The sequence below is a fragment of the Giraffa tippelskirchi genome, chromosome 5 (genome assembly GCF_054371585.1).
Source record: "Giraffa tippelskirchi isolate mGirTip1 chromosome 5, T2T-mGirTip1v1.2.pri, whole genome shotgun sequence".
In the NCBI taxonomy this organism is placed as follows: domain Eukaryota; kingdom Metazoa; phylum Chordata; class Mammalia; order Artiodactyla; family Giraffidae; genus Giraffa; species Giraffa tippelskirchi.
Window position 1 is genome coordinate 13365042 of NC_137279.1, and position 13056 is coordinate 13378097.

General features: G+C 38.3%; 1 protein-coding gene across 1 annotated transcript in view; it reads right to left on the reverse strand.

The window, feature by feature from the left end:
- The window catches only part of HMCN1 (hemicentin 1), a 521571-nt gene that overhangs the window by 123982 nt on the left and 384533 nt on the right, over positions 1–13056 (reverse strand). Inside the window, exons 55-62 of the mRNA XM_081492191.1 lie at positions 12594–12707; positions 10049–10236; positions 8256–8352; positions 2346–2507; positions 1027–1140; positions 709–911; positions 327–408; positions 86–217 (exon numbers count right to left, since the gene is read on the reverse strand). Coding sequence (XP_081348317.1) covers positions 86–217; positions 327–408; positions 709–911; positions 1027–1140; positions 2346–2507; positions 8256–8352; positions 10049–10236; positions 12594–12707 — 1092 coding nt within the window. The remainder of the gene's footprint in view (positions 1–85; positions 218–326; positions 409–708; positions 912–1026; positions 1141–2345; positions 2508–8255; positions 8353–10048; positions 10237–12593; positions 12708–13056) is intronic.

Genomic DNA, 13056 nt, shown 5'->3' on the forward strand with positions numbered 1-13056 from the left:
CACAATACTGAATGTGTGCTAGTTTATTAACCTAATGAATGAGGAGCAAAAGAAAACAATCACAAGAAATGCACAGATACATTACCTATGGGTTTGTGGTTCTTCAACCATGCTACGGAGGGAGGTGGGATTCCAGTAGCATCACATGTTAAAGTCACAGGATTGCTGACTGTCTCCACAATGACTTCATTTTCAGGCCCTTCAATACTGGGTGGCACTGTAAAAAGACAGAAGAAAATCATGTGTCCTCATTAAGTTAATTCAGGATACTTTCTTTCATTTGCATATCTGGGGGAAAAAGACTTGTATTAGAGGCAGATGCTCACCATATACATTGAGGTGGAAATTTTTATCATCCCGTCCTGCTACATTTATAGCTCTACATACATACTGGCCTGTGTCAGATACCTAAAAGAAAAAGATACTATTGTCTGTGCTCCATTAAGTTACAGATGACCAATCACACTGTTTGAGTGTAGATTAAATCATCAGTCATCTTTATGCTCAAATGCCCCAGTCCTAATTGCCTTCTACAATCCTGCTTTTTCTTTTAAATGAAAAAATGAAGATAATGGCATTGATGATGTTATTTTTTTTAATGAAAATAACTTTTTAGTGTAGTAAAGGAAAGATACAACTTCCAATTCTCTCTTCCATAATCCCACCAAGGAGTCACGCACGACACAGAAACAAGAATAAAAGATGCACCTCAGCTTTTGTGATGTGCAGCATTTGTCCATCGGCCAAGATCTCCAGCTGAGCAGACTCTGTTAGCATCCGTCCATTCTTATACCAGGTGATGACTGGAGGCGGGACAGCATTTGATTCACACTCCAGTGATACCGAGGTCCCCTCTCTTACATTAACTATAGAAAGAGATTCACTTCCATGATCTTTAATGCTTGGGGGCACTGAAGGAAGAAAATAAAAAACAGAGGTTTTGTTTTTCTATTAAGATGCTCAGATAGAAGATAGCTAATACCAGTTTAAAAATGAAAGACTCTTATGAGAAGAGTATAAACAAACCATAAACAGTCAGGGAAACTTTTTTCTTGCTTTCCCCAGCTTGGTTGATAGCTATACAAGTGTATTCACCACCATCAGATACCTTGGCCCGGATAATTTGCAAAGTTCGACCACCTGTGGGCAAATATAATACAAATTGAAGAGTGGTATAGAAATTGTTGTAATAACTAGTTTCTCAATAACATAAATGACCAATTATATCCTTTCCCTTTCTATATATGTTAATAGAAGCATTTCATATATAAAATGAAACAATTTCATCAGTTTCCTTGGACCCTTTCATTATTGCTACTGCTAAGTTGCTTCAGTCGTGTCTGACTCTGTGCGACCCCATAGACGGCAGCCCACCAGGCTCTGCCATCCCTGGGACTCTCCAGGCAAGAATACTGGAATGGGTTGCAATTTCCTTCTCCAGTGCATGAAAGGGAAAAGTGAAAGTGAAGTCGCTCAGTCGTGTCCGACTCTTAGCGACCCCATGGACTGCAGACCACCAGGCTCCTCCATCCATGGGATTTTCCAGGCAAGAGTACTGGAGTGGGGTGCCATTATTACTTACTCTGAAAGTTAAAGTGTTAGGCACTCAGTCATGTCCAACTCTTTTTTGTGACCCCATGGACTACAACCCACCAGGGTCCTCTGTCCATGGAATTTTCCAGCAAGAATACTGGAGTGGGTTGCCATTCCCTTCTCCAGGGGATCTTCCCCACCCAGGGTTTGAACTCAGGTCTTGCACACTGCAGGCAGATTCTTTACCATTTAAGCAACCATGTAAACCCATTACTTACTCTACTTCCTTCTAAAAGAAGAAATTAATAAAAATTTATCTCCAGTAACCAAATGTGGATAACAGAACTGTTTCCTACAGATTCTTGTGAGTAAACAATAATTGTACTATAGTCAGGATACGTTAAGTATTTCTGGTTTAAATCTCCCTCAGGACGGAAGTGGCTATCATCTGTTAGTCAATTCATCTACCCTCCAGGAGCTTTAGTACTGATTAAAAACAACCAGTGAATTTATCCAATGAAAGCACTATTTCGTAAACTTATCATCCCCAAGGGATTAGTAAGCAGTTCTGTTCCTAAATTTCATAATTTTTTGAAGCAGACCTTGTTATTGTACATTCCCACTAAACTCATAAAAGTCTACACAGTTTCATCCTAACGGCCCCGAATGGCTAGAGAGAGGCATTTAATGTGAACAAATGAATGCAGCAAGAAAAAAGTCTGGAAAGAGACTAAGTTGAAATTCCATTTGTATTAAAAATAAAGAAAAATGAGAAAGTGTCACCTACTTTAAAAGAGTACTAAGTTCCTTACCAGGCACAATGAGAGCATTTGTGTTTAGTCTGATAGGCTGTTCATTCTTGAGCCAGCTGAGATCAGGAGGTGGAAAGCCAGAGACGTCACAGGTCAAAGAGATGAAACTGTTCACCACAACAGTGAGATTTTCAGGGTTAGGACCAATGACACTTGGAGGAACTATAATAGTAAATACATTAAAAGTGAAATATGTTAATATCAAACATATTAAAAGTGAAAGATTATATTATCAATAACACATACTCCAATTTATTAATATAAGCCCAACCACTGTATTCTGCTAAAACACTGAGTTAATGATACTGTTAATTATTTACCTTTCTTCTTAGAATTCCCTAATGCCTTCATCAAATTCATGTACACCAGTTTTGTTTTATCGAAATGAAAGAAAATACTAGAATTTTCAAAGGCAGAATTATTGTACATTTTATTTGTAAAATGTAGTTGGAAGTTCTTAAGATGATTTTGTCAATGTACAAAGATCCAATACTGCTTTTTATTAAATATATTTGAATATTCTAGCTTTTAATATTACACCCTTAAAGTTTTTATTTTCTTGCTTATAGTAATATTAGACATTTTATTTTAGGGTATCTATTTGTAAATTATACAGGTAATTTCAACAATGTAAATAAATGACTTTCAAGATGAGCAAAAAATCTGAGAAATAAACAATATAACATCTTATTGTTACAAACCAAAAAAGAATTCCAAAAGCAAAAGCAGTACAGAAAAAAACTGGAGTAAAAAAAGATTAATAATGTAATGATAATTATGCATATTAAAACACGTTTATGGAACAATAGATGTTTTTATAAGAACACATGCATATTGAAGGAATAATATTATGGATTCAAATGACTTCTGAAGTGGGGATGGGCATTTAAAATGAATGAATACATGAATGAATGAATAGGTTAATAAAGGCAGAGATAGGTCTTGCTCAGGCTAGCGAAGATAGTAAGACATGAGATAAAGAATGTAATGTAACACTCTATTATTATATTATACTCTCTATATTATTCTCTCTACAGATTATATTCAGATTGAGGTTTTAAAACAGCATCAAAAAACAAAACAAAAAAGATCAAAAAGACAAAATTGCTTTTTAAATATTACTATCAAATTTTTAATCACTAATTTTCATGACCATTCATTTATACTTATTTCAGATGCTGTGCTAAGTGCTGATGCAGTACAAAAATATAATAGATAATATCTATAAAGAATAATTTGGTGGTAGTGACATTGAGCAAAAAAGTGACAGATAACATTTTTTTGAGTGGTTATGCTGTGCCAGGCACTATACACTTCATAATGCCATTTCACTGAAAGCTCATAAAACTTATGTTTTAGGTACACTTCTTATCCTCTTACTATAGATAAGGAACCTGAGACAGAGAGGGGTTAGCATCTTGCCTAAGGTTTCACAGTTACTGGGAGAGACTGGTGTCTGGCTTTAGAGCCCTATTCTTAGCCACCATCTGATACTGCCTTGTAATTACAAGTGTGCATGCTTGGTTGCTCAGTTGTGTCCGACTCTTTGTGACCCCATGGGCTGTAGCCTGTCAGGCTCCTCTGTCCATGGGGTTCTCCAAGAAGATGGAAAATGGGGGTGTCTTCCAGAAAAAAGGCACGGCATATACAATGGTCCAAATGGGGAAAAGAACATGGCACCAGAAGGCTGACCTGACCAGAGCTTGAAGAGCAAGGTTGTTGGGGAGTTAGGCTGGGGAGTAAACAAGATTAAAGGACTAAGTAGGATCAAGTCCTACAAGGTCTTCTGGGCATCATTAAGAATACTGAAACAGTCTAAGGAAAGGAAAGCAGAAGAGTGGTTTACTTAAAAATTCACTTAAAAGATACCAATCTGGCCACAGTGGAGGGAACTGGTGAGATGCTAAGACAGACTCAGAAAGATCAGTGAGGTGACTACTGCTGTGATAAGTGCAAAAGATTATAGTGCTATGCTCAGGATGGTGTCAGAAAGAACAGAAAAGTGAGTGGATCCAGGATGTTTTGTGGGTAGAATATCTAGGACTCAATGCTTTGGGTGTGAGGTTTAAAGAGGAGGAGGAATCAAGGATGACATTCCTTTTCCTGGCTTGAACAGTGGGAAGATGGTGATTCCCTTTACTGAGACAGAGATCCCTGGAGGAGGAACACATTTTGGGGAAAGGTAATAGGCTCAATTACATATACATAGTCTTATGAGTGACTATCACATGTTTGTATTGATAAGAAGTAAATATCTGAATAGAAGAGTCTAGAGTTCCTGAGGGGGCCCTGGATGGAGAAAAAACTTTGCAAACTATCTGCACATAAATGGTATCTGAAATTTGGGAATTCATGAGATCACAGGATGCATGAGGGAGAGTTCAAAGAAATGAAGTTGAGGGCTTAGAAAAATAAGGAGTAACGTCAAGTAGAAAGGAAGGAACTAACAAAGGAAACTGGGCATCAGAGATTGGAAAGGAAAGATATAAACAAGGGGCGTAGGTGTCACAAAAGCCAAAGGAAGGAAGAGAGATTTTGAAAAAGATGGTCAAATGCTAAAGAATGTCAAATGCCCAAAAGTAAGAAAGATAAAGCCTGGAAAATGCCTACTGGATTTCTGATGTCATTTCAGGAATTCAGCAAGCAGCTTCATTGGAGCTGTGGGGGTGAAATCTGGTGAGTAGTGGTGGGAGGAGTGAGCAGGAGTGAGGAGACAGAGATGGAGACAGTAAATACACACAGTGATTAGAGAAGGTTGCTTTGAAATAGGGGGCAAAGAGAGGGAGGCAGCTGAAGAGAAATATTAGGTCCAAGGGAGAGTTTCTTATTTTTATTTTTTAAGAGGAAAGAGAGAAGTAAATTTAAGTGCTGTTGGGAAAGAGCCAGTAAAAGTGTGAATTTCAATACTGGAGAGGAAGAGAGGAGACTGTGGGATTTCTGAGGAGGCAGTGGCAGGGATCTAGAGCCAAGTCAGTCTTTGGAACGCAGAGGAACTCTTCCATTCTGTGTTGTAACAGAGGGAAAGAAGAAATGACAATATCAGATGCAGCTGATACTGTCAATTGGATGGTAGGAATTAGAAGTGGTTCCTGCAATATGCCATCTCTTTCCCCTGTAAAACAGGAGGTAAGGGTATTGACTGAAAGTGAGGGGGGCTGTGACTGAATGTTTGTGTCCCTCCAAAATTCATATACTAAAGCCCTGACTCTCAGTGTGGTTGTATTTGAAGATGGGGACTTAAAGGAAGAAATGACACATAAATGAGGCCATAAAGGTCATAAACCTGATCCTACCAGATTACTGTCTTTATAAAAATAAACCTGACAGCTTCCTTGCTTTCTCTGTCCACGTGCGCTCATGGAAGGGCCTTGTGAGGACAAACTGGTCATCTGCAAGCCAGAAAGCGCCTTCACTAGAGCTGAATCCTGCTGGAACCTTGATCTTGGACTTGCCAGCCTCCAGACTGGTGAGAAAATAAACTCTTGTTGTTTAACCGTGTAGTCTCTGGTATTTTGTTAATGGCTGCCCGAGCTATGACAGGGGCCACCTGACATTCGAGAAGGTATGAGAGCCACTCTGAAGTAGAGACATGAGGATGCGCCCCAGCCAGTATAACGGGCTCATTTCAAGCAGTACCTGTGAATTTATAACTCCAATATTCCTGATGCCAAGAGTTTCTCCAGCCAGGGTTACCTACTTAGGTGTAGGTATGAAATTCAGTTGAGAGGTAATACAGAAAAGCAGCTAAGCTTAAAGCCTGCTACCTGAGTTAAAATCCTGGTTCTGTATTTGCCAGCTGTGTAACTTTGGCCATGTTACTTTATTTCACAGAGGCTCATCTTTTTCATCCATTAAACAGATATATAATAGTACTAACCACCTGGGGCTGAGACAATTAAGTAAAATAACATACATATAAAGGCCTGATGCATCATCTTGTAGGTATCAAGCAGTCAGTATGTTGTGTTGCTATATGTGGAGCTGAACTTTTATTAAGCAAGGGCACGAGAAGACATGGGCTAAGAGCAGTAATTGATATGCTGGTCAATGAAGGTTAAGCTGGATGTGAAGGAAAGCAAAGACACAGAGGGCTGAAAAATAATCGAAGGTCAACAGACTGAAGGTTAAGAGACCAAAAAGAACAAGCACTGTTGTAAAACAAATGGTATGGTTTTAGGGAAGCAATTTAAATGGTTTCTCCCCTACATGGATTTTCCAGTATTTAATCCAATATTAAGTATGGATCCCTAATGTAGTCAGGAGATCAAGACACCAGGAACTGGCAAAAGAGGAGACCCCCTCCTGTCCAATTCTTAACAGTAAACACTAATGGCAGCTGCCTCTCAAATTCATGCAAGGTTCCCAATTCAGATGATTCTGCTATACATTAAGAAGAGAAAGTGGATATGAAAGAAACATAGTCAAGGAACAACAAATATTTATTTAGCAACTACCATGCCATTAGACTAGTTTTAGGAAGAACAAGGTCCATAAGAAATAACCATCTGTCTACAGCATTTATAATGAAGTTATAAGATAGAGGTGAAGATACAGACATATAAAGATAATAAGGCAGCATCTGTAACTGCTAAAACTGGGGTTTTTACAAGATGCTTTTGATCACATAAAGGAATAAAAATGAATACTGACTTGGGGAATCAGGAAAAATAATCAACACTTTTATTTTTCAACATTTATTCTACTGTACTTTATAGATTAGAATGTATACTTTCACAATGATTATTATTGTTTAATTCATTCTTTCTGGGAAATCATAACACATTATTACCATTTTGGTCAGATTTACTCAATAAAAGTTGCTAAGCACTGGGACTGCAAAGATAGCAGTGCCTCAAATCTGTTACACAGCATCAGTACCAGACATTGCTAGACATCAATACTTCCTACATATCGCACCACAAAAGAATATCCATTGTGCTAAATGAAAGTCTTTTGAAAGAAGAAATGTTTCACTAATGTCAAATTTCTGCTATTTTCAAAATGAGCTAGAATTTGGTATATGAATCACACAGAGTGAGAGTGAGTGAAGGTCGCTTGGTTGTGTCTGACTCTTTGTGACCTCATGGACTATATAGTCCACGGAATTCTCCAGGCCAGAATACTGGAGTGGGTAGCCTTTCCCTTCTCCAGGGGATCTTCCCAACCCAGGGATTGAACCCAGGTCTCTCACATTGTAGGCAGATTCTTTACCAGCTGAGCCATGTGAATTCAACAGTATAAAGAAAATTTGTTATAATAATTGTTCACCATTTCCAATTTAATATTCTGGAAGCAGCTGTGTGTCATGAAAATAAAATTATTTATGGTTGACATCCAACAGCATTTTTAGCAAAAACAAAAAAAACTAGTATTTATGGAGTGTCTAGCATTTATCAAAAACTTAAAATCTGATAAATGAATTAGATGTATGGATGGTTCTTAGGAATTATTTAACTCCACAAAGTGACTTTTTCTTCCTTGGGGAGTGTATTAAGTTCTGGAGGGTGTAACTCAACATGAATTCTATAACTGAGGACAGAAACTGGTTCCAATCAGGCCCAGTGAGTAAATTTTCATGAGTAGAAGAGCTATTTTGGTTCTTACTTCATATAAACTTATACTCTTAGGGATTTCAAATTTTGATTTTTTTTTTTTTAACTTTCAAATACGTAGGAGTAACTACTTTGTCTTAGGGGACTGAAATAATATAAAAACGTCTTCTTAAAAGATTTGTACTTTATAAATCCCACAAGCTGTGGTAAGAAAGAAAGAAGGGGAAAGATTGAATGAATGCTGGCTCCACACATTGTTCAAGTTAAAAAATAGGAAATAAGCCTACATAATCTAAAACACAGTTTTCCTGCTTTTTCAAGCATACTCTAACAGATGTTTTTGGAACTGAGCTCTTACCATGAACATTGAGGTTAAAATATTTTTTGGCACTTCCAGCTGTGTTCTCAGCAACACACACATATCTGCCGATATCTGTTATTTGACTATTTAGAACCTAAGGGGAAAAATGAAGAAATTCCAACTGAAACTTCTTAGAAAGCAACTTGTCAATTTTGAGAATAAACAATCCATATTCTTTCTAGTTAATACCAGATAAACATAATAAAGAATTTTCATATGTAGCATGGCTGATGCTGGTCTTTATGAGATCAATTAAATAAATATTTATAAAGATTTCTAATCAGAAAAGGCAATTTTGTACATACTTGTATACTGACTAAGAAAAGTCGCAAGTCTTTCTCCCACTTCCCCATCTACATCCCTGCCCGTGTGACTACACCACTGGAAGTTCCTCCCATCAGGAAGTGGAATAAAGATGTAGAATTTGTGTTGGCCTGTGACCAGCTTCAACCAGCAGAGTGTGATGGATGTGACAGTGTTCCATTTCAAACCTAGGCCTCGTGTGCTTCCACTCACTCATCTGCAAGCCTGCCACAACTCTGCAAGGACACCAGGATTAGCCTGCTGGAAGGTGAGCGATCACATGGGAAGAGTCATCCTAGTTATTGCAACTGAGGCCCCAGAAACGTGCACGAGCCCAGCTAGGATCAGCAGAGCCACTAAGTCAACCCACAGTATGTAGACACTTGAGTAAGCCTTGCCAACACCAGAAAATCACCCAGTCAACCAGAAGGCTTGTGAGCTGAATAAATCCCTATTGTTTAAAGCTGTTTGGAGTGTTTTTTTTTCCCACAGCAAAAGTAAATACAGTAGCTATGTTTTTAAATTATGCAGACATTTCTATTGATCTATATATCTTTTAGCTCTAGCCAACGTAAATATTTAAGCATTTAGCTAGAGGTTGTACGTACATCAAATAAAAAGTCATATTTAGAATATATTTTGAGAGTTCAAGAGTATTTATAAGCAGTGAATCTCATACTTTCTTTTAAAAAAATAAAGAACTCCATGAGATATGTTCTGGGTTGGATTTCCTGATGCTTAAATTCTTGGGCCTACAGAACGTCCATTAACAAGTTCAAGAAATAATTTCTTAAGTTGTGTCCTAACAGAAGAGTTGGTGTTATATCTTCAAGTGCCTACCTTTCTTTTAGGACACTTCAAAAGAAAAAAATAAGACATGCCCATTAGTGCTCAATATTCAGGATATTTATATGGTTTCCATTATTATCAACTCTTTGCCAACACAGGACAAATTTTAATCTACACGGAACCTTATACCATCTAGAATCTTATCATCAGAAATCTGCAATGGAAAGATTATAATAATTTGCTTATAATTTGATTTTTATCTCAGAGGCCATATTATAGTAAATTTAGGTGTATGTGTGTTGAATGTACAGATGACTTCTGGAAGAATTCACATAAAACTGTTAATAGTGGTCGCCTTGTGATAATGAGAAAAGAATGAGGAAGAAGAATTTTATTTTATATCCTTTTTATGATGTGTTGTTTTTATAAATGGGGACTGAAGCCCACCAGGCTGCTCTGCCCATGAGATGCTCCAGGCAAGAATATTGGAGTGGGTAGCCTATCCCTTCTCCAGGGGATCTTCCTGACGCAGGAATCAAACCGGGGTCTCCTGCATTGCAGGCAGATTCTTTACCAGCTGAGCTACCAGAGAAGTCCACAAGTATTTATATACGGACACAAATTATTTTTAAAAGCAAAAAGACAGTGATTATAAAATACAAAGTCAAATAGCTATTTTTAAATTAGTTTACTGTTACCTGAAGAATTCTTCCATTAGATAGAAATTTATGATGCTCATCTTCTAGCAAGGGCTGCCCATCTTTTTGCCAGGAACTCCTTGGTGCAGGACTGCCACTGGATAAACACTCCATCAGCACACTCTTGTTCACCAGCACGGTGACCTCTTCAGGGAGATCACCATTTGCTCCCTTGATAACTGGTGGCACTAATAAGAGATGGAAACAAAGAGAAAAGACAGGAAGCAAAGTCCTTTTTAAATTATTCTAGCTTCATGACAATTTTTAAAAGTTTGGGAGAAGAGAGAAGCAAAAGGTGAAGAAGACTCCATGATCCTGAAGTAACATTTTACATTAATAAATTCAGTTCAGTTCAGTCGCTCAGTCATGTCCGACTCTTTGCGACCCCATGAATTGCAGCACGCCAGGCCTCTCTGTCCATCACCAACTCCCGGAGTCTACCCAAACCCGTGTCCATTAAGTCAGTGATGCCATCCAACCATCTCATCCTCTGTCGTCCCCTTCTCCTCCTGCCCCCAATCCTACCCAGCATTAGGGTCTTTTCCAATGAGTCAACTCTTTGCATGAGGTGGCCAAAGTTATTAGGGTGGTGATAAAAACGATGTGAAGATCATGGTATTTGGCCCCATCACTTCATGGCAAACAGATGGGAAACAGTGGAAACAGTGACAGACTTTATTTTCTTGGGCTCCAAAATCACTCCAGATGGTGACTGTAGCTTAGAAATAAAAAGACACCTGTTCCTTGAAAGAAAAGCTATGACCAATCTAGACAGCATATTAAAAAGCAGAGATATTACTTTGCTGACAAAGGTCCATCTAGTCAAGGCTATGGTTTTTCCAGTAGTCATGTATGAATGTTAGAGTTGGACTATAAAGAAAGCTGAATGCCTTAGAATTGATGCTTTTGACCTGTGGTGTTGGAGAAGACTCTTGAAAGTCTTGGACTGCAAGGAGATCTAACCAGTCCATCCTAAAGGAAATCAGTCCTGAATACTCATTGGAAGGACTGATGCTGAAGCTGACTCTTCAATACTTTGGTCATCTGATGCAAAGAACTGACTCATTGGAAAAGACCCTGACGTTGGGAAAGATTGAAGGCAGAAGGAGAAGGGGACGACAGAGGATGAGATGGTTGAATGGCATCACCAACTTGATGGACATGATTTTGTTCAAGCTCCGGGTGTGGGTGATGGACAGGGAAGCCTGGCGTGCTGCATTTCATGGGGTCGCAAAGAGTCGGACATGACTGAGCAACTGAAATGAACTGAAATTTGCTTTAGCATTCCATACTAAACCCACTTCTTGATAACCTTTTCTATGCCTTGGATTCTATGACTTGGTAGGTTACATGAACTCCTCAGATTGTTCCTCCTCTAATCTACTTTCTTTGTCCTGTTTCCTACTTGTAAATGATGGTTCAATGATCTTTTTTATCTTCTACTCTATCAATAACACTTTCTGTTGAAAAATCTCATGTCTCTGAATATCACTTGTTTGGGTACAACTTTCAAACCGATATTATTAGTTCTATTCTCCCTCTTGTGTTGTAGTTCCGTATTTCCAATGTCTCTTTCAACATCTTCCTGAATATCTTAGTACCATGCTAATTCGACATATCCAAAACAACACTGATTTCATTCTTCTAAAGTCATGTTGTTTTCCTAAATCTTCTATTTTTATTACTCTTTCTATAATTTTCTTAATCACACAGGACAAAAATTTGTTTCATCTTATACTCTCAGATAAGTGCCTACCGCTTCATATAACCTAATCACTTCCTCTATATTTTTATAAACTTTCATACCAACTGACTCCTATACATTCCCACTGCTACTTCTCTAGCTTAGCTCCTTCTAATGAAACATCTCTTTTTTTCCTGCTTCTACTACCATCCCCTCTCTTTTCCCTTAAAGGTACAATTCTTCTACTCTCAGTCCATGAATTCACAACATGTCTGTGGTCCAAGGGTGGACATACAAATTATGCCTTATCAGTGAGGCCTCTTGGCCTCTGTAATTGGTTCAGATATGGATATGTGACTCATGCTTGGCCAGTTAAAGCCATGGAGATCCAATTTTAGGACTCCGGTTGTAAATACTGGGAAAGAAGCGCTTTTACTTGTATGTGAAACTAGGAAGATGTAAGATGAGAGTTTCCAGGTGTCAACTTGTTAATCAAAGGGATTCCTCACCAGATAGTGAGGCTCCCAGAGAAAAACCAAACCAAGAGAAAGAGAAAGTTCAGTGGATCTCTTCTGAGTCACAGAAGTTAGACATGATTGCAGCCTGGGAGTTTTCAGGTTCATGGATCAGTGATTCTCTTTTTTTTTTTTTTAATTTAAGCCAGTTTTTTATTTGATAGTTCAGACGTACTAACTAAGGTGCTCTCAATTTGTATACGACAACTCCCTGGGAGAACTATCAGTTTCTGATTATCTTTATGTCTCTAAAATGCTGAGTGCAACATCATGCAAACATTAGTCCCTCAAAAAACTTTTTAGTGAAAGAATGCACAATAAACAAAAAACAAACAAACAAACTCACAGAGTACACGAACGTCATACTGAAGGGAATCCTCTCCAGCCTCGTTCACAGCCACACATGTGTATCTCCCAGCATCTTCTACTTTCGCCCGGGGAATCTGTAACACTCGCCCTCCTGAAACAGATCCCAGTACACATGTTTACTACTCTAAATCTTAGAGTGAAAGTGGTCATAAACAGAGACATAACTTTTCAGGTCTAATCACTTCCTTACATTTTCCTTTAAGGCTCTTCATCCAGTGTTCCAGCATTAACCCCACATACCACATTTATACCAAACAGTGCATTACTGAAAAGTGACCCAGCGTATAAATGAGACCTCCCGAGAACTAAAGAGCTTGTGTCGATTTTCCTCATGGGAGCAATGCTGCTCTATGCCCTGCCCATGCTCCATGTGGGATGCTGTTACGTGGTGACTTCTTGCTTTTGCAGAAAATTTTAAACAGCCAGTAGGTCACAAAGAG